Below are 25,101 nucleotides of genomic sequence, written 5' to 3'. Positions count from 1 at the left end.
AAACGGAAACAATTTAGGAAATTGTCACGTTTAAACATTTTTAACGCTTGAACAGCAAAAATTTCTTTCACAATTTTAATGATAAAGGTTAGTTAAGTGGAAGCACACTTGTAATTAAAAAGACATTTCTGTAACCCTTGTATCATGAAAGATTACGAATATTTTTTCCCTCATCCCATAATAGTTGAGAGAGAGATAACAAGAAAGGGTTGAATAGAAAAGACCATTTTCCCAAAGTAAAGAGGTTTCTAATAATTAGAACAATAGATACTTCAATATATGCTTCTTCAGCAGAATCCATTCATTTATTCATTGAATCTTGTTCATCATTCTATAGTTCTTATATTCTTTTATTCTTATTTCTAGAATGAGAATTTTTATTTCGCATTTATTCTATGTTGACTTTCTATCCCACCAAAATAGTTTTGCCTGTGTTTTCCTGGATTTTTACAAGCATTTTTCGCAATTTTTAAAGTAACTGAAGTTTCATTGGGGTCTTGTATTGTTTTAATGCAATTTTTACATCATGCATCTGTTTTTGGGTTGAATTCAAAAATTTAACCCTGCGTTTAGGATTGATTTTTTTAACCTCAAACAAACAAAAGTAAATAAAAATCTTGCAAAAATACATAGTTTCATGAAAAACACTATAACGTTGCATAATTAGATATTATTTTCTATTTATTTATTTTGAAATATTTTTGTTTTAAATATAATTATCAGTATAGTTTTAATTATTCATTCGATTTTTATCTATTCATCTATTTTTTAAAAAAATCTATTTTAATTCTAGTTCTACATTTTTTATTCATATAATTTTACATTGAATTATCATTAAACAATTTGTAACTATAAGTATATTCATCTTATCTAACATGGAGACTCCCAGATTTTCGTAGGACACCCCAGATAGAGATTTCAGAGATATACCAGTCATTCTAAAGGATCTTTTGAGCTGTAACTATAGTATCAAATATATTTCAAATACTAGACGTTTAGAGCGTTTCGCACCAATCTTCTTCTTCAACTTTTAGTTGTGGCTCTCTGTGAGCATCTTCTCTTCGTACATAATAAAACAAAAACGAACAAAATTTCGGGCATTTTTTTGTTGTGGACTTTCAAAATTTTACCAAAAATCAAAAAATTTTGGAGACAAATTTGTTAAATTTTGAGCATTCATAAACCTTCCCTAGCGTCATTAAGGTCCCACAAAATTTGGGCCGTTCAGCCGTTTTGAAGTTTATTGGATACAAACAGACAAACTAAGTTTATATATAGATGTATTTACATTCTATATATAGTTGCACTTGCAATGCAATGAGTATAGAGTTCACATGTGTACAATTTTTAATTCATTTATTCGCTTTCCCCTGGCTTTCTAGCAGTGTATTGGGGATATATGTCAGTGAAACATCATGGGGTAGCAGTATCATAGCAGATTATACACATATTATATTGTAATAGTATCATGGGGATAGCAGTATTATCTATTATTGAATTAATTTGTTTTAGAGAAGAATTGAGTGGTGCTGCGGGGTTTCTTGAGGTAAACCAAACATTTTATATTTTTAAAGGGATCGTTATAAAAAAATCAAAATAACTACAAAACGTCCAAGCTTTTAATTTCTTTGGGATAGATAGGGGGTTTATAATGCACTGCGAACCTTAATAAGCTAGTTCTATAGCAAAAATACAACTCCAACAACTAAATTTAAATTGAAGCTAGAAACAAGAAAATTGCAGTTTAAAATGTACATGTCGAAGGCTACAAAAAAAAATAAGAAAGTTGGTTAGGTAAAACCAAAGGCCAAGTTGTTGCGACTCTTCAATTATACAACGGTGGTACAGAATGATTGTTACACAATATGGAAACTTTACAATGTACTACATAGGTTGCGTACATAAAGATTTGTACAGAATAGTTATGGTACATGATGATGAAATGAGAGATATGTTCAGAATATGCTAAAAGTAGTATATTGTACAATGTACACAGTTGTCAACATAGACAATGTACAGAATATGCGGAAACATTACATTTAACATGGTGGTATACAGAAGTTATTATAGAATACAAAAGGAACAATATTTTGTACACAGGTAGTGTACAGAGAGATATGTACAGAATATGCCGAAACAATATATAGTCTACAAGAAAAAAATGTTACTGATAGTGAGGCATTACTCAGGTTAGTGAGTTGATTTATTAATATTTTAAAACAAGAAAACCTTATTTATTTATTTATTAAATTTTGTGTAACTGATAATATTTCAGTAAATTAATTCAAGTTGAAATTATTTCTTAAATCAATTTAATACATTTTTGAAGAGTAATTGTTAAGTAAATCACAAAATAATTATTTACAAAAAGACGAGCTCTCATTCTTTAGAACTTTGATGTTCTGTGGGGGACACTGTATTACAGGTGTTCTGCTTCAAGGCCGCAAGCATTAAGCTTTTATCCAGACAATCATTTTACCAAATTCTAAATTGTTTATTATTTTGAGGATGTTTAAATTTAATGCACATAGATCTTGCCAGGCTACATTTGTGTATAAATTATGTCATTTGTTGACTTTTAGACTGGTAAGTACGAGTGAATGCATTTACGCCAGTCACAGATCAAGTAGTCATAGATGGATCATTGACGCGGACCGCCCTGCCTATCTAGCATGAAAGAGGTTAAATAACCAGTCACCTGGATGTAGCTGTATAGTATATTTCGAGTAAATCAATCAATCAGGGTGTAGAGTTTGGGGATGTTCTATTTTAATTTTTTTAATATTTTATTTCATTTAAATTTTACAATATTTTTGAATATTTATATATGATATCAGGTGGAAATATTTTGAGATTTCTATATTTCTTGTTCTTCATTTTCTTCTTGTTCGAACATCTTTCAATTATATTTCGGCAAATAAAATAAAAAGAAAAGAATTTTTTTTGGATGTCCTTGTAGTTCACTACTTTACAAGAGAGAACTATTTTTAAAGGATTTTGCTTTTTTTGTGAACCCTGTAGGGGGGGAGAGCAATCGACTTACCCCCCTACTCCCTCCTTGACTTAAGGGGAATTTTAAGAAAGCTTATGCAAAATGAGGAGTTGTCAGTCTTAAAGCCCCATTGAGATGAATCTTCCGCAGTTGTCCAGTCCTCATGCAGCTGGTCGAGTAAAAAACCGATATCTTTGTGCATGGCTTGTAAACTCCTTCTTTCAGCTGCACCAGGCTGAAGATGAAGTCTTCTTTTATTCTATGTACATTCCTTACTCCCCTGTAGGATACAAGATGTGCAACTAAACCCAGCGCTCCCCCAAACTGTAAAGCCATGACCACTTTATGAGAGGTCCGTTCTCTACTGAGGTTGGTAAGCAACTGTGGGGTTGTTATATATTTCAACAGTGTGTCTAGTAGTTCCAGGAAGGGAGCATGGCTAGAACAGTAATTATGGAAATACAACTATTTTCGTTTTTTAACCCCATTGTGCAAGTTTACATGAACTTTGCAGCACATATAAACTTGTCAGACCCACGGAGGCGTCAACCATAGATAAAGATAGATTGCGCATAAGACGACATTTTTCATCTTGACAGATATAAATGTACAGAGATGTTTTAAAGATATTCCTATTATATAGATTAACTAGGTCGGTTGTGAACATTGGCTGTTCTTATGTCATTGAGTACTTGAGGTGTACATGAGTTCTGTAGAGAGAAATTTAAGTTAGTTAAGTCCTTCTCATGTCCTTCTTCAGTTCTCGTCAATATGAAATATTGCTCAGTGAAATATTGTTGTTCAAATAGTTCCATTCCCGGTGTTATTTTACACTCTATTATGAAATCCATTAAAACACCAAACCACCCCGCTTATCATTGAAGTACACTTTGACCCCTAGAAGTATGAGTTCGCGGACTGTACAATTCTTGGTGATTTTGCGTACATAAGCTATCTATGTTTATTTATTTATCTTTGGCGTCAACCCTCTATCTACCTGATCTGTGACACCAGTACATGTTGTACCGGCTCGGATTTTGCAATAGTTGTAGCCTTGTGAACGAAATGCATAAAGATTTGAAAGAATATATTATGCATGAACCTTATTTTCTAAATGCAGAATTAGATTTTAATAACTTATTTCCAGACAATTCTCAGAGTTTCCTGAAGCAACATTTAAACAATACTTAAACACAGAAGCACCAGTACTTAGAAAAAATAAAAACAGGTGAAAAACAAAGCATAATTTATTTAGGATTTTAGATTTCAAGTGCATAGAAAATAGAATCAAGATATTTTAACAACATTAATAACCAGAAAATGCTGGAATAGGAAAACGACTTTTAGAATCAAGTTATAACTTTAAAACCTTAATACACAGCAATTGTGCAGTGTAAACAGACCCACTTCAGTAAATTAGTGATTTAAGAAGTGTTTAATAAAACTAATTGCTTTTGACAACATCACAATCACTATAATCTTTCCAAGTAAAATGTATGTGTAAAAATACTCATAAAACCAGATTTTGTTTTTCTTAACTTTAACCTTGTTTGTTCAAGTTTATGGATACAAACAATTACAGACAAACCTAAAAACAGTCTAAACATATATTAAAACATCTTAAAGAAGGTTTTTTGGGTTTTTAAATGACTAATGAATAAAGTATTAAAGTCCAGTTTTTGATTTGAGCCAAAATCAGCTTGATTGGTTGATTGATTAATTGATTGGTTAATTGATTGATTGATTGATTGCGTCATTGATTGATTGATTGATTGATTAAGATCCAACCAGCTTCGTGAGTCAGGAAACAAGGCGTACTCTCAGAAAAATAATGCAAGTGCTTTAAAGCTCTATACCGATGCCATCAGGTAAAAATAAAACAAAAAATGTCAATTTTTTAAATTAATTTTTTGGTAGGTTAACATGACCTTAAATTGAATCAGTGCCATATCTTATTAACCACCTAATATCCTCCATATAAAGTAGAAATCTCTATTTGGTTGTTTATTAGCTTGGTTTTAAAGTTCTAAATTTTAACGGGAAAATTTAGTTTTCAGGCAAAGCCGGGTTCCCAAGCTAGTCTTACATGAATATAATTTTTGCAATTTAAATATTTAATTTAAATATTTATTAGTTAAGACAATTTTTATGATAATGAATTCAGAAAAGAATTCCTTTTACATAATTGTTAAAATATAATTTTTTTTAAAATCCTGTTCGTTAGTTTGAGAGCTAACGGCTAAATTTGAGAAAGAAAATTTTTTAATTATTTTTCATTGTTAGTGGTAATTGCTAATAAATATAATTACTACAATGTGGCACAGGATCCCAATTTACTATATTATATTAAACATAAAACATCTATAAAGACAACTTGACGAAGACTAACGCATCTACCCCTGGTAAGTAAAGCACAGGGAACGTACAACTACAACAAAGTGCATCCTCTCTGTATCGGAATATTTTGATTATTCAAAATCGGTACAAAGTAGCATAACTAATATAAACTAATATAAAATACTTTAAAAATACTTAAATTTTTAAAGACTTTAAAAAACGTGTAAAAAAACACTTCTACCCAGAATTTCGGACAGATAAGAATTTATAAAATAAATAAAAATAAATAAATAAAAGTTATCGTAAAAATAAATGAAAAGCCATAAAATATGCGGGGACCGTTTAAAGAGCTCCATATGATTATTTAATTGAAAAACTAAATATCTGCAGCATTCTAGTATCAGTAGGTTTAGAATATGACATTTTGTAAATTCTTTCGATGTCTCCGAATGAAATGTTAAGTGCTACACGAAATCTACACTTTCGCTTTAATTTGTTTCGCGAAAAAAATGCGAAGAAAAATACGGAAGGTAAATTATTAATTATGATTTTATGATTAAATTTCTAATTCTAATTTTGGTGTTTTCTTTAAAAAAAATGGAAATCTTTATTCAATTTTCAATAAATTTTCAAAGTTTTTAACAAAAACAATTTCTATTGTTGAAAAAAAACATTTCTAACTTGTGAAAAAATTTTGTAAGAAAAAAATATATAAATAGATAGAAAGATGGATTTTTACTTCCATGATTTTACCACCTTAAATTCCGCAAGTTTTTTTACGCAATTAATTGATGCAACTACAACACTTTTTTTTCGAAATTTCGCGAAAAAATTAGCGAAATATGAACGAAAATTTTACATTCTTTCGCTTAAGTTTTCGTTCGTTGGAAACCCTAGTTAAGACTCGGCAGTACCTATAGTTTACCGTGGAGCAGTACACTTTCTTTTTGTTTATTTAGATTTGCCCCATACCATCTAATAGATGATGATACTAGTGCAGGATATGGAGAAGAATTGGCTCTAGCCTTTGCTAACAGATCTGTTGTTTTAGGTAGGACATTACTTAATAAGGGAACTGTAAGCGTAATTTCAAATAACCCTCCATGCAAAGATGGCAATGCCCGATTTACAGCGATACCGTTAAAAGTTTTGTCTGATTAATTATAAATTAGATATCAATGTTTAGTTCTTTTCCAAAGTGAATATGACTTGCGCATTTTTTGCTTATAAAAAGCAATGGATAAATTATCAGAATTAAACACTATTTGAGTCAGGAAAACGTAAAAACTTCCACATTTTGGGTCAGATTAAGGTTTCAAGGGTACTGTTGTGACTCCGGCATTTCCATCTTTACATCTTGAAATTAGGTTAACAGTCCCTTAAATAGACTGTTGATGTCATAGAGTAATAAAACGAAGAGGTAAAGCTTAGATCAGATGTACACAATCAACCTCCCTATTAATTAATCAATAGAGTGTTCGGTTGTGTACATCACGATATGTTTACGTATCTAACGCTGTACACTTGTATATAGATTGATCGTATGAGCTAGGCTTTACCTCTTCGTTTTATTACTCTATGGTTGATGTAATTTGAAGTTACCTTACAGTTCTATTTCCTACTATCGATTCCATTCTCTTTTAATCAGATTGCGAGCAAATATTACTAAGATATTACTGTTTTTTCTTCTGAAAATTGAATTATTATTTGGTTGCTAAGAGTTGAATTTTAAGGGACCCTCCCTTTGAAGAGGTGCAAGGTCGATTCACAATCCTTTATTCGATAAAATAAATTGCAATTTGCATTAAAAATATTTCTTATTTGTAAATAATAAGTATTTGTTATCACAGTCACAGTGCAGAGGTAAACTTAAAAGCCGTTACGACACTTCAAAATCGACCCAATCCTGAAAATGATGCAGTTTTAATAGTAGTCTGGATCTAAGTACATATATACATATATACATATTTTTATTACAAGTGCAACTGAAGAACTATGAAGCTGCTTTGTCTGATATTGATCTGGCATTTATGGCTCAATATCCTCAGGAAATAGCAAATTGAAAATTATGTTCAAATATCTTAACAATCAATTTAGCATATCTAACAAATTGGTATATCTATCATATATCTTCAAATATTTATATTATGCTTAAATATCATAACAATCCATTAAACGTTTCTAACACTTTGGTATACAAATCTAAACATTCCATTCAACTATTCTAACATATTGATATATCTCTCACTATGTTCAAATATATTAACACTTCATTAAAGGGACTGTAAGCGTAATCTTAATTTATCTTATATTCAAAAATACATTGCCCATTTTGAACTATTACCTTTAAAAGCTTTGTCTGATCAACTATGAATTAGATAATATGATATCCATTTTTTGTTTCTTCAAACTGTTGGTTTTCATTTGCAGGTTCGGGCAATGCCATCGTTGTATGGAGGATTACTAAATTTACGCTTACAGTGACTAAAGTCCCTTTAAACGTCGTTAACATAATCATAAAAAAGACTTATATATTCTTCAATCCAATGACGAAAGAAAATTCTTTATTTCCTTTCGGACAAATTTTTATTCTAGAATTAATTAATTACAAGGGGTTTATTCAAGATAAATCCATCATAAGACCTCTCTTCATGCAAGCTTTTCAGTATTCATTTACATTTATTATGTAACAGTATTCATTTACATTTATTATGTAACAGTATTTCATAAAAACGTGCAAGAACTGAATGATTTGGTTTGGGTTAGGATGTTAACTACAGAAATAAAAAATCTATGTTTGTTGTGACTGTAAGTAACTTTTTAGAATCTTATTTTTCGGTCAGATCAAACTAAAGTATATTAAATGTAAGACTGCAAAATTTTAATCATATCTCTTTATTTGAGGAGCCAAAGTGAACATTTTTTTAAAACAGAATCGCAATGTCTTTAGATTGCTAGGACTGCGCGGCAAAAAGTTATTAGATTTGGTCAACCCTGCTCTGAATCTTTGTATCTTGGAGAGTGAACTGATTAGCCTACGCAGGAAATCCTTTGCTCAACTCCTTGTGATTCGGCAAAGACACGATATTTTTACATTTCTTCTCTGCAACCTTTTTTATTATTGCCCCAAGTACTCTCAATTATAAACTTCATGGACATTGTCAGATGTAAACCAAACTTTGATTTAAACTATTGCTGACAGCATTATGGCTGGCAGCAGTGGCTGTTTACAACCTATACAGACATTCTGATAGTAATTTCATTAGGCTCGGGAAATAATCAAGCAACTGAGAGTAAAAAGTGGTAGTGCTTTTATTAAACTCTCTTTACTATATCTTTACATAAGAAAACAAGACTTTCGTATATATGCCCCTTTAGCTGGTAATTCAGTGATAACCAGAAAACTCTGGAATAGGAAGTCGACTTTTAAACTTAAGTTAAGTCTTTTAATAGCGCATTGAACATAAGGCTCAGCAATTATGCGACCTATTCTACTTAATGAGTAATTTTATAACTTTCAAGTAAAGCTATTTGCTTTAAAAAAACAAATGTACTTGAGAATTGCTATAATGTCGTCTTCCTATTCCACAGTTATCAGAGTAATGTCAGATACCTAAACATTTTAAGAGATATATATATATATCCACGATATATTAGTTAAAATTATCATTTTTTGTCAATGTTTGCCGTATTTCAGTTATTGCATAGTATAAACATCATTATAAAATGGCAAAAAAATATACGATAAGACAAAGAGAAATTGGTTTAAAAAGTGAAGGCTTACTGAAAATATATACCAATTAACCTTCCATGTCCTAAGTCTATAAAAAATTGAATTGTCAAAGTTAAATTTTTAATTATTTGCTCGATTCAGAATCTGAGATATAAGCTGTATGAAAGGTATTTTTGTTTAATCATATTATCTAATTAATTCTTTCGCGGGGGATTAATACAAAATATTTTCTCTTCTTAATCATGTAAACTAGGCTTTTTTTGGGTTTTTGTTTTGAATACAGGGTTACACACACAAAGGATGAAATTTCAGATCTGTACGGAATTTATACTGTTTCCTTTTATTAATTATTCCCTTTCTTTGTCAAATCATAAAATAAGCCATTTAAGGCAACTTTTTAAGGGACCGTTCACTTATTTTGTAATTTCTTGGTAAACTAAATAGCCTATTAGCTGTTAATTAGTATTTATAGTCTTACTTTTCAAAGACAACTGTAACCGGAGAAAAAGCCGATTTTTCGCTCAGAATTCTAGAACAAAGACACGGTCCCTTTGTCTGAAATACTAAAACTAGAAGTTTTTCAGCAACAACAGTCCAAAAAAATTTAAATTTATCGTATTTTAAATTGCCATTGTGTGTTACTTTTAGCTACTATATACCAAAATGAAAACTACAGATTAATTTTATATTCGAATTTTTTTTTAATCCATGACATAAAAAAGCATCAAATAGTGTCTATAGGGAGGGACCGTCCCTTTGCTCTCGAATTCTGAACAAAAAATCGGCTTTTCCTCCAGCCACAGTTGTCTTTGAAAAGTACAACCAATACTAAATAATAGATAATCAGCTATTTAGTTTACCCCGAAATTACTCAAATTAGTGAATGGTCCCTTCAGAGCAGAAAACTTTGGGTTGTCATTTCTGAAGATTAGCAAATCGTCTTTGTAGTTTTATCCTTTGTTGATAATCCTGTATATTGTTTTCCTTTGCTGGTAATCCTGTATATTGTTTTCCTTTGCTGGTAATCCTGTATATTGTTTATCCTTTGCTGGTAACCCTGAATATTGTTTTTCCTTTGCTGGTAATCCTGTATATTGTTTTTCCTTTGCTGGTAACCCTGTATATTGTTTTTCCTTTCCTGGTAATCCTGTATATTGTTTTTCTATTGCTGGTAATCCTGTATATTGTTTTTCCTTTGTGGATGATTATAATATTTTCAATAGATTTCCACCCATTTACATGTCCAGGCAAATGAAAGCAAAACGAGAAAATGTGTAGATGAATTCAACTAAATACTATGAATAATATAAACAAAAAAATAAAAAAATTATTAAAAAAATAATTTTAGAAAAGGAAGATGTTTGCAGGCTTTAAAACAGGATAAATTAGCTGAGGAGGCGTTTAATTCTTGTCTGAGTGGTATCAGGTACTTTATGTAATAAACAATTCAATAAACACATGAAAATATTCTCATTGGTTAAATGAGGGTAAAAATATGGGACATTTTTTCGATAAAAATACCAAATCCATCATGCGTCAGTTCCATAGTTTTCTGTGATTAGTGACGGGCTTTAACTAGGTTTGAATAAGAAAACTTTAAAAGATAATATAATTATTATTTCTGCATCACGTGACCAGGAATCAGGATTTCCACCAATAGCCGTTCAGTATCTGGTCACTTGGCTCCGTCGGCTATATTAAATACAGGGTGTCCCACGAAACATGACAGTTGGTTAACAGTTTTGAATGTCTTCTTCTATTAGCTTAATTAGATGTTAAAGACTTTTTTCAGTTTCTAACATTAAACAAGTTTCTTACTTAAACATATTATTTTACTTTGAAATTAATTTTATTTTAATATGACTGCCATACAATATTTGTTATTACTCTTTTTGGTATCAAACAACTTAACAAATTATGGAAGAAGACATTTAAAACTATTCACCGACTGTCATGTTTTCTGGGATACCCTGTATATATGAGTTTTTGTATAACTTTGACACTGTTTATATATTAATTTCTGAGACATGGGGACATCAGATTGGTTGCAATCAACTGCAAGGTGTCTCAATAAACATGGGAATCAGTGACGAATTCGATGTCGTCTTTGTTAAGATTTAGCATTGTAATACCTGATTTCAAAATACATAATATTATTATGTCTGCTAAAGTTTATTTCATGAAAACGGCAAATGGCTATAAAGATGTGTGTATAATGTCTCCACAAGATAAACAGTGAAGACGGACAAGTTCACTCTGTTTGTATACTGTAATTTTCTTGTTTTACTAAGTACAACCGATATGCAGTCAAAACATAAACAAAAAATTTGTAAACATAGCAGACGAAAATCTTACGGATTACAGCTTTCTCAGTAGGTATCACTATACTAAATCAAAGAATTGATCACTGAATTCCCATGTTTATTGGGACACCCTGTATTAAAATTTGTAGGTTTCAGTCTACACTTTTACTTTAAAAGCCCCTTTAAGAGTTCTCTTTGCATAGTTTAATCAAAGAAACCTTTCACTGAATACAATATTTGTGTGGTATCTTATAGAAGTTCAAAACCTTAAAAGTTTTAAACAAATGAACCAAGTTATTGAACATCACTTTCTGTGATACGTACTTTAAAAAAATTAAATTTTTTCAACAATTTTTAAACACAATCAATTTTACTGTTTTACTTAGTTTATTCATGCTTATTTGCTTCTGCCACTCAGTAAATAGATGAGCTCTATAGAAATGACGCCTTACAGTTCCTTTAAATATATTAGAGTCTACAAATATTTATATTGAAATAATTTCAGAGAATCTACTCTTACAGAGGAAAAAAAACAGAAGCTTGAAACAGAAATAAAAGCTTTAATTAAAAATCTTTCACCGTCAGGTATTGCTAGGAATGTAACCTTCCATTTATAGAGGGGCATGTACAATTTATAATGATACCCTTTAAACCTTTGTCTAATCAAGGATTTTGTAAATATTCTAATTGTAAAGCAACAAAATTAATTGCTAAGAAATCGCGCGAGTGTTCACTTTCACAGAATATAACCTCGAGTCTCCTGTCCGGCACTCAATCTTCAGCTATATATATGTAGAGATGGATCGTTTTCCTTTTTTTAAAACGATCGTTTCGTTATGAAAACGACGACAAAAAAACTAAAACGAAACGATCGTTTAAAAAATCGTTTTTAAAAATCTTTATAAAACAGTCGTTTTTAAAACGATCGTTTTTAATTAAGTTCGTCGTTTTGTTAACGATCCTTAACGCCGACCCTTTATAATCTTCTTCAGAAAATTGTCAAAAACTCTTATTTTTTTGATATTTTGAAAAAACAATCTTATAAAAAACAATTGCTTATCGTTTTTATAAAAACAATCGCTTTCAAAAAGAACGAAACAAAAAAGATCGTTAAATAATCGTTTTCAAAAACGATTAACAACCGGCCCTTTATGTATCGTTGTCCGGACAAAGGTTTTAAGGGCACCGTTGATAATCGGACATGCCTATTTATCAATTAAAATTACGCTTACAGTTCCTTTAATATGGAACCGTAATTGTATTGCAACATGCTTCAGAAAGCACTAATACGTATCATTTGTAGTCTAAAGAATCAGTACTTTTCTTCATTTTCCACAGAGACAATACAATTTTTTGAAAACTGTAAGTTTAATTCAAATTTGAAAACCACCTTTAATATTTTTGTCAAAAGCCATTATCAGTTTTGCACCAGAAAGCTGACAGCTTCTTGAAGAAAAGTAACATAAGAGCCATAAAATCCTCAATTGCGGTTTTTCTTTTACAAAAGTCTGATATTGGTGTTCTAATACTAAAAGTAAAAAAACCGAATATAGTTTTCGCATTTTTCCGAACACCAACATATTAGCAATGCTTTTGTTTGGCTTCAATAAAATATCATCATTAGTGACCTTTTTTCTATTTCATCTTTATATAAACTTCGCTTGTCTGTTTGACTGTCTGTTTATTTGTATCGAATAAACGCAAAAACGGCTGAACCGATCGGGACCCAATTTTGTGTGGGACCTTGCCTGACATCAGGGAATGTTCACAATTGAAATAGAAGATGGGCGCGAAGCGTCCTGAAAGCCTAGTTAATTGAAATTTCTGTTAACATAACATAAGGTATTGGTTGATTGGCTTAATTTCAACCTTGTTTGAAACTAGACCTTGATTTAGATGATAAGAAGGGAAAAGAGCCTGAAAAAAGAAAAATTCCTCAATTAAAGAGAAAAAATAAGAATTTTCCCGCATTCTCAGATTCGGTCAGCATTCAGTACAAAGAGAGTCAAGGAAGGTAAGAAACCTTACATTTGTCAGTATGTTATAAAGGAATTGAATCTTTGCCACAAACTCATATTTTCTAATCCTAATATCTTTGCAACGTGATGGTGCAAACTTAGATTATTTGATCCAACAGAGTTCATACGACATTGGTTTAAAAAGATCATTATATAGGAATTAGAAAACCAGAGTTTAAAATTTAAATGCATTATTTTTTGAGTTTGATTATTTTATATATTAATTTCAGAATAAGTCAATTTAAATTTTTCTAACAATTCCATTATATTTCTTACACAATGGTTTTGTCAATGTATGTTTACTTTGTAACTGAATAATATTCGACAAAGCCTTTTTAGCACGACAGATTAATTAGAATAAAATTGTTTAAAAGAAAGGTGAAGTTTTTTTAAGCTGTTTTAAACATACAATTTTTATTTAAGATTTGGTGTTGCAGTTAGAGATATACCTCTAGGAAATCAAATATTAAAAACATAAGAAAATTATATAAAATTTAATGTAAAGAATTCCATCTGAAGGGTAATATTCTGATTGAATGAGATATTTGTTTTGTTAGGAGAATTGGTTTGCTTAGAAGAGCCGCCATGTTTTTATTTGCACGAGGAGATGACTGGAGTCAACTGCTCAAATTGTTTCCGGTCAGGGCCGCCATTTTTTTATCTAATTAAGATGTGTTAGTGCAGTCAGATTTTCAATGGCTAGTGTAAATTATGTGATTGAACAAATCTAAGAATTTCGTTTAACCACGAACATTGACAGTTGTGTCTATGTTTTTTCAAAAGGAGAAGACACTAGGCAAAATATGTATTTTAGTTAAATATCTCTTTAAGATAGAAATATGCTTTCATTGTAAAAAAATACTTTAAAAAAATTACTTATAAAAGATCTTAAAAAAGTTTATGCTGCCCTGGCAAAATCATTGCGGCAATTTCTATCAATTTGTTTTTAATTTTATCATTTTAATACCATTACATAATTATTTTTTAATTTATTTTATTTTCCATATTTTAGAAGACATGAAGCCCCCTTGCCTAGTCCTATCTGCACACAAAATGTGTTCTGCTCTCTTGTAAGTATTTATTATTCACCATCTGAAGTGCCGGCGTTGCCCGTTGAATTTCAAAAAGTCATCCATGAGCAAGAAAATTTAAGTATCGCAACAAAAATATTGGTATCTACAAAACCGGGTTTACGATACAGGGTTTCGGTACAATTCTCGGGCTCTGGGGCTATCACGGGTTCCCTAAAATTTGACAGCAAATTTGGTCCANACTTTGTTTAATATATATTTTTTTTTTCAATATTAATTATATTTTTTTAATCCAGGAATGTCAAAAGACTGGGATGTCAGGGTACCATCTTGTGGAATCTAAGGAAATTTTAGAATTTGTTTATTGAAAAGTTTGCATTTAAAATATCTAGAAACAATTTATGTATTTTAATCAATTTATTAATCCATTAATTAAAATTGTAAACATTGCCGATTTTTCCACTGTAGCAAAACATCTTGCTATTTTTGCTTGAGAACCTTTTAATCAAATATAATTGGTTTGTTCCTTTCAAATCAAATATAATTGGTTTGTTCCTTTCAAATCAAATATAATTCGTTTGTTCCTTTCAAATTAGCAAATTTTTAAAATTCTAAATTTAGTTCATGGATGTTCTTTTTCAAAACGGTCTGAAAAAGAAAGGAATTGGTTTAAATCATATTCCATGTTTTTAATTTAAATACTGTATATATATAGTATAGATCAGGTTTTCTCTTCTTTACTTTTTGGTTTTTAAATGATGAACATGTTTTAAAAAATAATTTTTTAACAATCACAAATTAGCAAGGTAAATTTCATTTGTTATGAATTTTCAGGATTTTACAAAAAAAGTGATTTTCCTTAAATAAAAGTTAGATTTTTTGGTATAAAAGTTTGCGAATTGTGATGTAATGCGTAAATTTTTTAATTAAGAGAATACCTTAGATTATTTATGGCATTGCAGTGCGAAAAAGTTTTTGCTAGGGTTTTAATTTGTTCTATTTTGTTTGAGTGAAAAACAAAAAAAAATCAAAAATCACTGCAAAAACTTTTTTATATATTCTATTTTCTTTGACTATTACATTAACAAGTAGTTTTATTCAATATTACTTATTTAATTGCAGGAAATATTAGGTGTAAAATTTAAGCTTTCAATTAAAGGTCAAAGATATATTTTCTCGCCCTATCCTAACAGAAGATATTAGATGTGAAAAATACCCTCAAAATTAAATAAAAGAAGGGTTGAGGTAATATCCAAGGTTAAATGGAGGAAAAAACTGTCTCTGCGCAGTCTTATGATAAAAGTCTAAACTAAAAGATGTTAAACCATTTGTACAGAATGGTTCCTAGCACTCAGGGCAGTGACAAATAAACCTTTGGAGTTCTTTACCTCTCTCCAACACAAATTAGGAAAATTTGTAAAATAGTTTTTTTTAGTTTTTTTAAAGCTCTACACACTCTGTAATAAAAAAATGGGTGGCCTCCAAAAAAGCGATTTTGTTGAATTTAATTGATTTGTTATCGCATATTTGGTAGCCATCCAATTCGAAATTTTGCTGCCAATAAGCGATGTCGTCTTTTCAAGATTTAGGGGTTTTTAGTTCACAATAACCCTGAGACAGAGGCCCAAAGGAGTTACGCGCATACTCGCTCTCTGTAAAGTAATTCAACGCTGCCTGTGCGGAACTCCTCTGGGCTTCTGCCTCAGAGTTATTATGAACAAAAAACCCATAAATCTTAAAAAGACGACATATAGTGTTCTATCTGTATGGTTATTAATCTATGAAACTTCAAACAAAATCATAAAAATATATATTTGTTAGTACTCTTCTTAAAAACTTATCGAATTTTTTTTATAAATACTGTTTGTTTTACAATGTTACTTCTTAGACCATCAACCAAAGTATGGCTTAGAAAAAGGTAACAAAAACTTTAATGTTTTCATTTTAGATTTTAAGAGAATTTCAACTTAAAAACATATTTTCTTTTTTCAGATGATTTTGTTTACAATACTGAGGACTTCCTAACACTCTACAATCTTGTCAGGAAATTAGAAAAATTAATTTTATAGAAAAGAAACATTTAAAACATTAATATTTTATCTAAATTTGTTTATTTTATTCCAATATTAATACTTTTCTTAAACCTTTAACAGTCATACTGAACAATGGGATCAGAAGGAACATGCTTATAAGGAAGATACAATTTTTGAAGTAATCTATTGAAAATATTCCTCAAACATTTTTTTATATTTTTTGCTTCAAACCTCAAATAAAAATTGGTTCTGAAAGGCATTTTTTGCCCTGTTCTTTGTCCGGTGCTTGCAGAAATCAGAATATTTTGGTGAAAAGCAAAGCTGTGATAACAAGTTAGGTAAATATTTAGAGCTATAGGGATACCCACAAAGGATCCGACTGTAAAGACGACCTGAAACTAAACATGAAGATATCAAGGTTGAATTAAGCCTACTGTCTCAATTTCTCAAATAAAGTCTATTTAATGATTGGCCAAAACCCGAAACAAGTTTGCAGTTGCAGGGAATCATAAATATAAGAAAACAAAAAAAATGGAAATTCGGTTCAGCCGTCTTCGAGTTTGAAGTCTCATCCTTTGTGGGTCCCCCCCTGATCTGACACAGAAACAGTACACGCAGAGTGTAACTTTTAACCTTATAAAATAAACCAGTTAATGGTCGTCACCAGAATTCTGAAAACTTATGATTTCGAGATATTTGTTTTTATGGGTAAAATCGGGCTCTCAAAATATTAACAATTGTTTTGTGATAAAATCTTTTTAAATCCCACATGTAGTTTGAACAATCAAATAAAGTTTATCGAAAAAAAAAACACATTTTGTGTTTAAGGTCCCAGGAACTAATGATAATCTTGTGTTTAAGGTCCCCAGGAACTGATGATAATCTTGTGTTTAAGGTCCCCAGGAACTGATGATAATCTTGTGTTTAAGGTCCGCTGATGTTAATCTTGTGTTTAAGGTTCAGAGGAACTAATGATAATCTTGTGTTAAAGGTCCCGAGGAACTGATGATAATCTTGTGTTTAAGGTCCCGAGGAACTAATGATAGGAAAGCTTCTAATCCATTTGATGGAGGTTGCAACGATGAATAGTCATGAAATCGGACAACTAGAGGTAATATTTACCTAATCTATATATATAGTGTTAAAGTATTTTTTATATGATTTAATTATACTTAAATGGAGCGCATGCGTAATTTCAAGTGACCCTCCATTTATAGAGTGGCATGTCCTTTGTAACCTTCATTTCTCCATCGTTTCAAAAGCAAGAAATGCATGAGTCTCGTTTTTAGAAAAACCACTAATGAAAATAATCAGTTTTCAAAATGAGAAACATGGATTTTTAATGCGATACTTGATCAGACAAAGCTTTAAAGAGTTTTGTCGTAAATCAGAATTGAAATTATGTCTGCAGTCACATTAACCTCTGAGTTGATTCTATTTTAATTAAACTGCTTTGTAGGTTTCTGAACTTTGAAGAAAAAAGAAATTTACAAAATTATCTTTAAAAAAGATATGAAAAAGCTTTAATTAAAAGTAATACCTCTAAAATCAAGAATTCGAGGTTTTTTTCAAGAAATATTAAAAAAAGTGTATAAGAAAAAAAATTTCATATATGATAAATATTTGAACGGAATGGAACGGGAATGGAACCGTTCTCGACAAAGAAGGGAATGGAACGGGATGGATCATTTTTTAATAAGAACACCAAGAACGGAACAGAACAAGAACGGAACGATAGAAAAAAAGGAACAAGAACAGAACGGAACGGAACGAGAATAGAACGATCGGAAAAAAGGAATAAGAACGGAACGATCTAGATGAAGGCCCTCGTTCTAGAACGGAACGGAGCGATTTAAAAAAAGTCGGAACGTGCCCAGCCCTAGCTTTACCTAATCCGTTTATTTATTTTCAGTGTTTTGGAGAAGAAACGTCTTGGTTACTTGGTACAACTAAAGCTGTGGGATGTGCATTAGGTAAAATGTAGTCTGGGGCCGTAACTTTTGGTGGGGATAGAGTGAAAACTTTTAAATTCGAAAATTTAAGTTTAATTTTGGGGGAAAACAAAATATCTCCGATTAATATATAAGAAACCATACAAAGAAAGACAAATAAATTAAACCACCTAAGGGGCGGGGAAGAGAAAAAGTTGGAACGTGCCCAAACCTACTCAGCATGTTAAACCCTTTTTTTTATAAAATATAATTAAATCTATTTCAGAACCAACCTTAGTTTTGCTCAACCATTCGTGTGATCCTTCGCTAATCAGGTAAATTTGAAAATTAAAAATAAAAAATATTTAAAAAGTTGATTAAATGACTCAAATAAACAGATATCTTATTCTTATTTCATTCTAGATTAAATTTTGGAACGTCAACGTTTTGCTTTGCATCTCGATTCATTAAGAAGGTATTTTTGCACATTTGATATTATTTAGGTTTAAATTTTAGACACAGTTTTTTAGAGTGGGATGTTCGAATCAAATATATGATTAAATATACTTGAGATTTTGCTTTAAAAATTAATGACATTTAACTCTAGTTTTTTCTAAAAATTTTCTGTTTAAAACTGCAAAACTTTCCAAATTACACAATAATTAAAGACGCCAATTTCATTCTTTTGATTCCTATATATCATTATGAGTTTACAGAGTAATCTTCATAGATTAATAATAATACAGATAGAACACTAGATGTCGTCTTTTCAAGATTTAGGAGTTTTTCGTTCACAATAAACCTGAGGCAGAAGCTCAAAGGAGTTAGACCAGGTTCTCTCTCTCGCTCTGTCGTCTTGTAATTCAACGCATCATGCGCGTAACTCCTTTGGGCTTCTGCCTCAGGGTTATTCTGGACGAAAACCCCTAAATCTTGAAAAGACAACATCTAGTGTTCTATCTGTATTATTATTAATTTATGGTAATCTATTATTAAAGGGGGAAGAAATAACTGATTCCTATACCCTTACATACGACGTAACACCAAAACTAGAAAGGTAATTGGATTAAATATACAGGGTTACCCACAAAGGTTGAGACTGTAAAGACGACCTAAAACTCTTAAAGTATGACAATTTTTAAAGGTTCCATTAAGCTTTTTGCTTTTAATATGTCATTTTAAATTCAAGTTCACAGTTGGAGGGAATCAATAAAATAAGGAAAATGACAGTATATAAATTCCGTAATGTGTTATTCCGGTATAGTATGAACTAATGAACTGTTATATGAAATGAGTACTAATCTGTAATGATTAATAAAACCAAATGGACGAAATATTATATTTACACTAAACATAGTAATAATTAAATGATACTAAATTATCTGATTGATCAAATTGTGATGTGAGTAAAGACGTGATCCTTCAGAGGCTTCTCCGCTGTCTACGGTGGATATAATCTCCTATGACCATTCGGTTCAACCTTTTCGTCAATACCGACTCTATTCTGGGTCCAAACATGACGAGTCTCCTATCTCTGGGTTTCAGAAACCGTTATCTCGATTCCTCTCCACCCTGGGGCAGTTGCCATACATCCGCCTTGCTCTTATCGTGAGTCTAACAAAAATTGTCCAACCCGATGTAGATGCCCTGCTGTATAGATTTAATAACGGATTAATAACCTCAAGCTTGGGTTTACTTCGAGTACTATATAAACTGTCCTATGTACAGCATAACATGAACTATGTACAGCTAAACGTGGTTCTAATCACAGCAGATTTAGATATGTTTGCAGACACATCTCTGTCCTCGAGAACACACAAATATTGAAAGGGTTTAATTGTAAATTGGGCATTCCCCTTTTTGCATCAAGGGTCACTTGAAATCACCCTTACAGTCCCTTTAAGCAAAAAACATGTTTTTAGACTTTCAACTCTAAGTAAGAAGTACAAGTTTGAGTGTAACTGTTTGGCTTGCAAGGAAGAGTGGAATACTTATCAATTATTACCAAAGTAAGATGTTTTACTATCTTTAGTTTAATTCTAGTTAAACTGCCCGGCGTTGCCCCTGGAATTTGTTAAAGATCTAATTTTGAAAAAAAGGGGTTTCGATCTTTGAAAAAACAAAAATATCGATTTTTTTAGCCTATTTTACACCCAAGGTACCGCATGGGTTCCCTTAAAAATGTCAGCTAATTTGTTTCAGCCGTTTGGCCAGCTATAGCCAACATTTATATATACAGTTTAATATATATGAGCGAAGAGCTTTATTATAAAGATAAATATGTCCGTTTGTTTATTTGTATCATCTTAAACGTCTAAACGGCGGAATTGATAGACCCAATTATTTTGAAGTAGCTTAAAAGACCCCATTGAAGGCCAGTGATTTTTCTGAATTCCAAAAAAATAGAGTAATTGACAATTATTAATTTTAATATTTAGGTCTTTTAATGATCTCGTAGACAACCAGCTGAAGCTGACTGCACAGGAATGTGTTTTTTATTTTGAATAGATATAATCGATATAATTGTTCCGTGTCACGTGACCAGAATTTCCACCAATACTGGTCTTTTCCATCAGTATCTGGTCTTGGGGTTCTGTCAACCATATTACGTAAATATGAGTTTTGGTTAAACTGAGACACAGTTTTATATCAATTTCTCGAGACAAGGACACCAGATAGAAATAATATTGGTCGCGATCAACTCTTAAAATGTTTAGGCTTCAGCCTATACCCCAATGTTTTTGCCTTAAAAGTCCCTTTAAATTCTAAAGTTCCTTTTTTTTTACACTTTACAGACACTTAATGAATTGACCTAATTTTGAAAAATTTTGTTGAAAAAAAAAGACAAATAAAACATGATAAAAAATGACATATGTATGGTTAGAACGCTGGATCACTGGGTGGCCGTGTACAAGCAATACAGCAGCTGGGCGCCAAAATACATCGGGTACAGCAGAACAAGGTTAGTGACAGGATTTCAAATATCAAAGATTTAAGATGCAGAAAGGGAGTGTCGGTGTCTGATAAAAATGTGGATTATATCTTTGTTTTTCTTTCTTGAAAAGTGATCAATTGTTTGTTACAGAAATGCGCAAATCCCTTTTCTAGAGAAACCACATTTTCAAAGAAAAACATGAACATAATTAATTCTTCATCTGACAAAGCTTTTGATGATAACGTCGTGAATAAATGAAGGCTGTTCCCGGACTTGTTTATAAATAAATATTGTTTAGGATTACAGTGGTGCTTTGCAGATATATCCAGATTTTCTCAAAGCCTTAGGTCAACTATTTATTCAGATCATTTCAAACATGATTTTTTCAAAAGCATTTCTGCTTTTTCTCACCCTTGAGTGTAAAACGTAATCTAGAATAGTTATAGCCAGGTGCGCAACTAGACATTCAGCTGGGGTAAATGAGAATGGATAAGAGATTAATTTCTTATCTTTATTTTCTGTTTTTGATGAATATTTGGTTTGACAGATGGAGTAATATCTCCCCCTCATCAGTTTTATGTTATCGCCAGGTATAAACTGGGATATAAAGGATATTAGGTACTTTCCCAAAGGCATTTTCCAAAGGGTGCTTTCCCAAGTAGCAACTTCAAAATCCCAAATGTGCAACTTCCAAAGTCTGTCCTAGCCTAAGCGTTTAGCCCTCTAACATCTGCTCAACAAGTGAGACTTCCCAAGTGGCAACTGTCACTTGGAGGTCACACTTGGAAAAATGCCTTTGGGAAAATACCTTTGGGAAATACCTTTGGGAAAATGCCCTTGGGAAAATGCCTTTGGGAAAATGCCTTTGGGAAAATGCCTTTGGGAAAATACCTTTGGGAAAATACCTTTGAGAAAATGTCTTTGGGAAAAAACCTTTGGGAAAATGCCTTTGGGAAAATGCCTTTGGAAAAATGCCTTTGGAAAAATGCCTTTGGAAAAATGCCTTTGGGAAAATACCTATCGACAGAAAGAATTTTGAAATAAGAACTTTAAAATTAAATATGAAAGTAATAAGCATGGGAATTCAGAAACTACTTGAATATTGTTTTTGTTTGTTAATGACAAGATTGTATATAAAGTGAGAATCTGGCAAGTTCTTTTTCTCTTTTAATTTTTTAAGGTGCTAAAATAGCAGACCTCATTTTGGAAATTTCAAAACTAGTATTTTGTAGGAATTAAATGATTTAACTGGAATACTACTAAAATTGCGTATTCGAATTAATGCCGTATGTAACAAACACGATATATAGAAGTAGTCACTAATAATTACCATGTTTATAGGGACACCCTGTAAACCCGTCTTTTAAGTATTGACAACAAAAATTTAAGAGAATTCTTCGAACAATCTTTTTGAACACTGATCGAGATATGTCCAGCGATGTAGGAAGGGGAATTGAGAAACTTACCCCCCCCCCCCTGTTATAATCTATTTTCTTTAAGGAGAAGCTATTCAACCTGCCTTTGGGTGCTCTATGGAAATTGTCTACGCATCAACTAAATTGTCTATACATATCAACTACATTATCTACGCATATAGTAAATTGTAAATATGTCAACTAAATTGTTCACGCATCAACTAAATTGTCAACGCATCAACTAAATTATCTACGTATCAACTAAATTGTCTATACATATAAACTACATTATCTACGCATTAAGCAAATTGTAAATATGTCAACTAAATTGTTCACGCATCAACTAAATTGTCAACGCATCAACTAAATTATCTACGTATCAACTAAATTGTCTATAAATATCAACTACATTATCTACGCATTAAGTAAATTGTAAATATGTCAACTAACTTGTCAACGTATCAACTAAATTATCTACGTATCAACTAAATTGTCTATACATATCAACTACATTATCTACGCATTAAGTAAATTGTAAATATGTCAACTAACTTGTCAACGCATCAACTAAATTATCTACGTATCAACTAAATTGTCTATACATATCAACTACATTATCTACGCATTAACTAAAGTGTAAATATGCAACTAAATTGTTCACACATCAACTAAATTGTCAACGCATCAACTAAATTATCTACGTATCAACTAAATTGTGAATTATACGTTACAAATAAATTGTGAGCCCATTAACCAAATTGTCTAGCTTAAACTAAATTGTCGTAAAACAGTCGGCATTGTAAATATCAATACAATGAAGACGACTATAAAGCCATTAACAGCATGGATACACACAAACATTACATAAAAACAAAGAGCAGCTGTCTTTGAACAGCTTCTCTTTCTTTACTTTTTTATGCAGGAGGGACAAAAATGTAATTGACAGAATTTTTTTCTGTAGAAAGATGCAAAAGGTATTGTTGTAAATCAAACATGCAATCTTTTGATTGAGGGGTCTACTGAATTTACGTTAACGTCCCTTTCGAATGTAAAAATGAAACTTGAAGTTAGTTGGGTACAGAATATTCTCAATAATCTCAATGTTTAGAATGTAGAAATGAACCTGGAAGTTAGTTAGGTACAGAATAATCTCAATAATCTCAATGTTTAGAATGTAGAAATGAACCTGGATGTTAGTTAGGTACAGAATATTCTCAATAATCACAATGTTTAGAATGTAGAAATGAAACTGGAAGTTAGTTAGGTACAGAATATTCTCAATAATCTCAATGTTTAGAATGAAGATATGAAACTGGAAGTTAGTTAGGTACAGAATATTCTCAATAATCTCAAAGTTTAGAGTGTAGAAATGAAACTGGAGGTTAGTTAGGTACAGAATATTCTCAATAATCTTAATGTTTAGAATGTAGAAATGAACCTGGAAGTTAGTTAGGTACAGAATATTCTCAATAATCTCATATGTTTAGAATGTAGAAATGAAACTGGAGATTAGTTGGGTACAGAATATTCTCAATAATCTCAATGTTTAGAATGTAGAAATGAACCTGGAAGTTAGTTAGGTACAGAATATTCTCAATAATCTCATATGTTTAGAATGTAGAAATGAAACTGGAGGTTAGTTAGGTACAGAATAATCTCATTAAAAGTTGATTAATGACACAAGTCTATAAGTGTGAATCAACATGTCAAGGATTAGGCCAATGACCGAAGCCTCCTCCCTACTGCACACTACCAGTCGCCTGGACTATTCGATTTCAGTACTAGTCTAGTATGATGTTTTCAAAATTATTTCTGGTATTATTCTCAAATTGATTAATTAGCGCTGAGCTGAAAACTTTAAAATGGTGGATATCGAGATCAATGCTTGATCTCCTCTTTTTCTTAATCTCCAGATAAATAGTGCTCATTCTCCTCTTGTTATTAATCTCCAGATTAATCTACCGATCGGGATTAAGGATATCCCATTCTAAAGTTTTCAGCTCTGATTAGATAAATCAACACAATCATGTTTCATGGCAGGCAACGTGCAGAGCTTCAATTAGGACAGCTAGATTCCTCCCTCTTTTCAGCAAATAATATGTAATGACTACATCCTTCCCAATGTACGCCCTAATTACTAGTTTTATTGAGTCAACACCCCCACTCCATTCATTAAAGAAATGAAAGAAACGCGTCCAACTCCATTCTCTTGCTTTAAAAGTTCGGGTTAGTCCTGTCTAAGTTGGAATGTTAGAAATTGAGGGTTAAATGGTTTTAAATGTCAACTTTTACAAGGGAAGTAACATTACAAAAATTGAAAAACATTTAACTAAAATATCCAAAACTTAGTAGAAAACTATTTTCTTAACAAAA

The 25,101-nt window shown here is 31.2% G+C and overlaps 1 protein-coding gene across 1 annotated transcript; it reads left to right on the top strand.

Moving 5' to 3' along the window:
• Window positions 1-1,415: 1,415 nt before the first annotated feature.
• On the top strand, window positions 1,416-23,481 carry LOC111709901 (SET and MYND domain-containing protein DDB_G0284059). Its single transcript, XM_023483839.1, has 32 exons — window positions 1,416-1,420; window positions 1,513-1,546; window positions 2,101-2,189; window positions 4,140-4,220; window positions 4,774-4,860; window positions 6,289-6,380; window positions 7,310-7,377; window positions 9,204-9,229; window positions 10,411-10,488; window positions 11,871-11,950; window positions 13,262-13,379; window positions 13,807-13,838; window positions 13,941-14,022; window positions 14,396-14,453; window positions 14,711-14,758; window positions 15,036-15,075; window positions 15,751-15,822; window positions 16,303-16,332; window positions 16,407-16,458; window positions 16,568-16,607; window positions 16,704-16,785; window positions 17,473-17,558; window positions 18,360-18,420; window positions 18,665-18,713; window positions 18,802-18,853; window positions 19,377-19,435; window positions 20,301-20,387; window positions 20,817-20,862; window positions 21,263-21,340; window positions 21,612-21,660; window positions 21,861-21,903; window positions 22,814-23,481. Exons 1-32 carry the CDS (start codon window positions 1,416-1,418, stop codon window positions 22,869-22,871), a joined length of 1,962 nt encoding a protein of 653 aa, XP_023339607.1. The 3' UTR covers window positions 22,872-23,481.
• The last annotated feature ends 1,620 nt before the right edge of the window (window positions 23,482-25,101 follow it).

The sequence above is a fragment of the Eurytemora carolleeae genome, unplaced genomic scaffold (genome assembly GCF_000591075.1).
Source record: "Eurytemora carolleeae unplaced genomic scaffold, Eaff_2.0 scaffold1011, whole genome shotgun sequence".
Lineage (NCBI taxonomy): Eukaryota > Metazoa > Arthropoda > Copepoda > Calanoida > Temoridae > Eurytemora > Eurytemora carolleeae.
The sequence above is the reverse complement of the archived record's forward strand: the minus strand, read 5'-3'. Positions and strand labels throughout refer to the sequence as shown.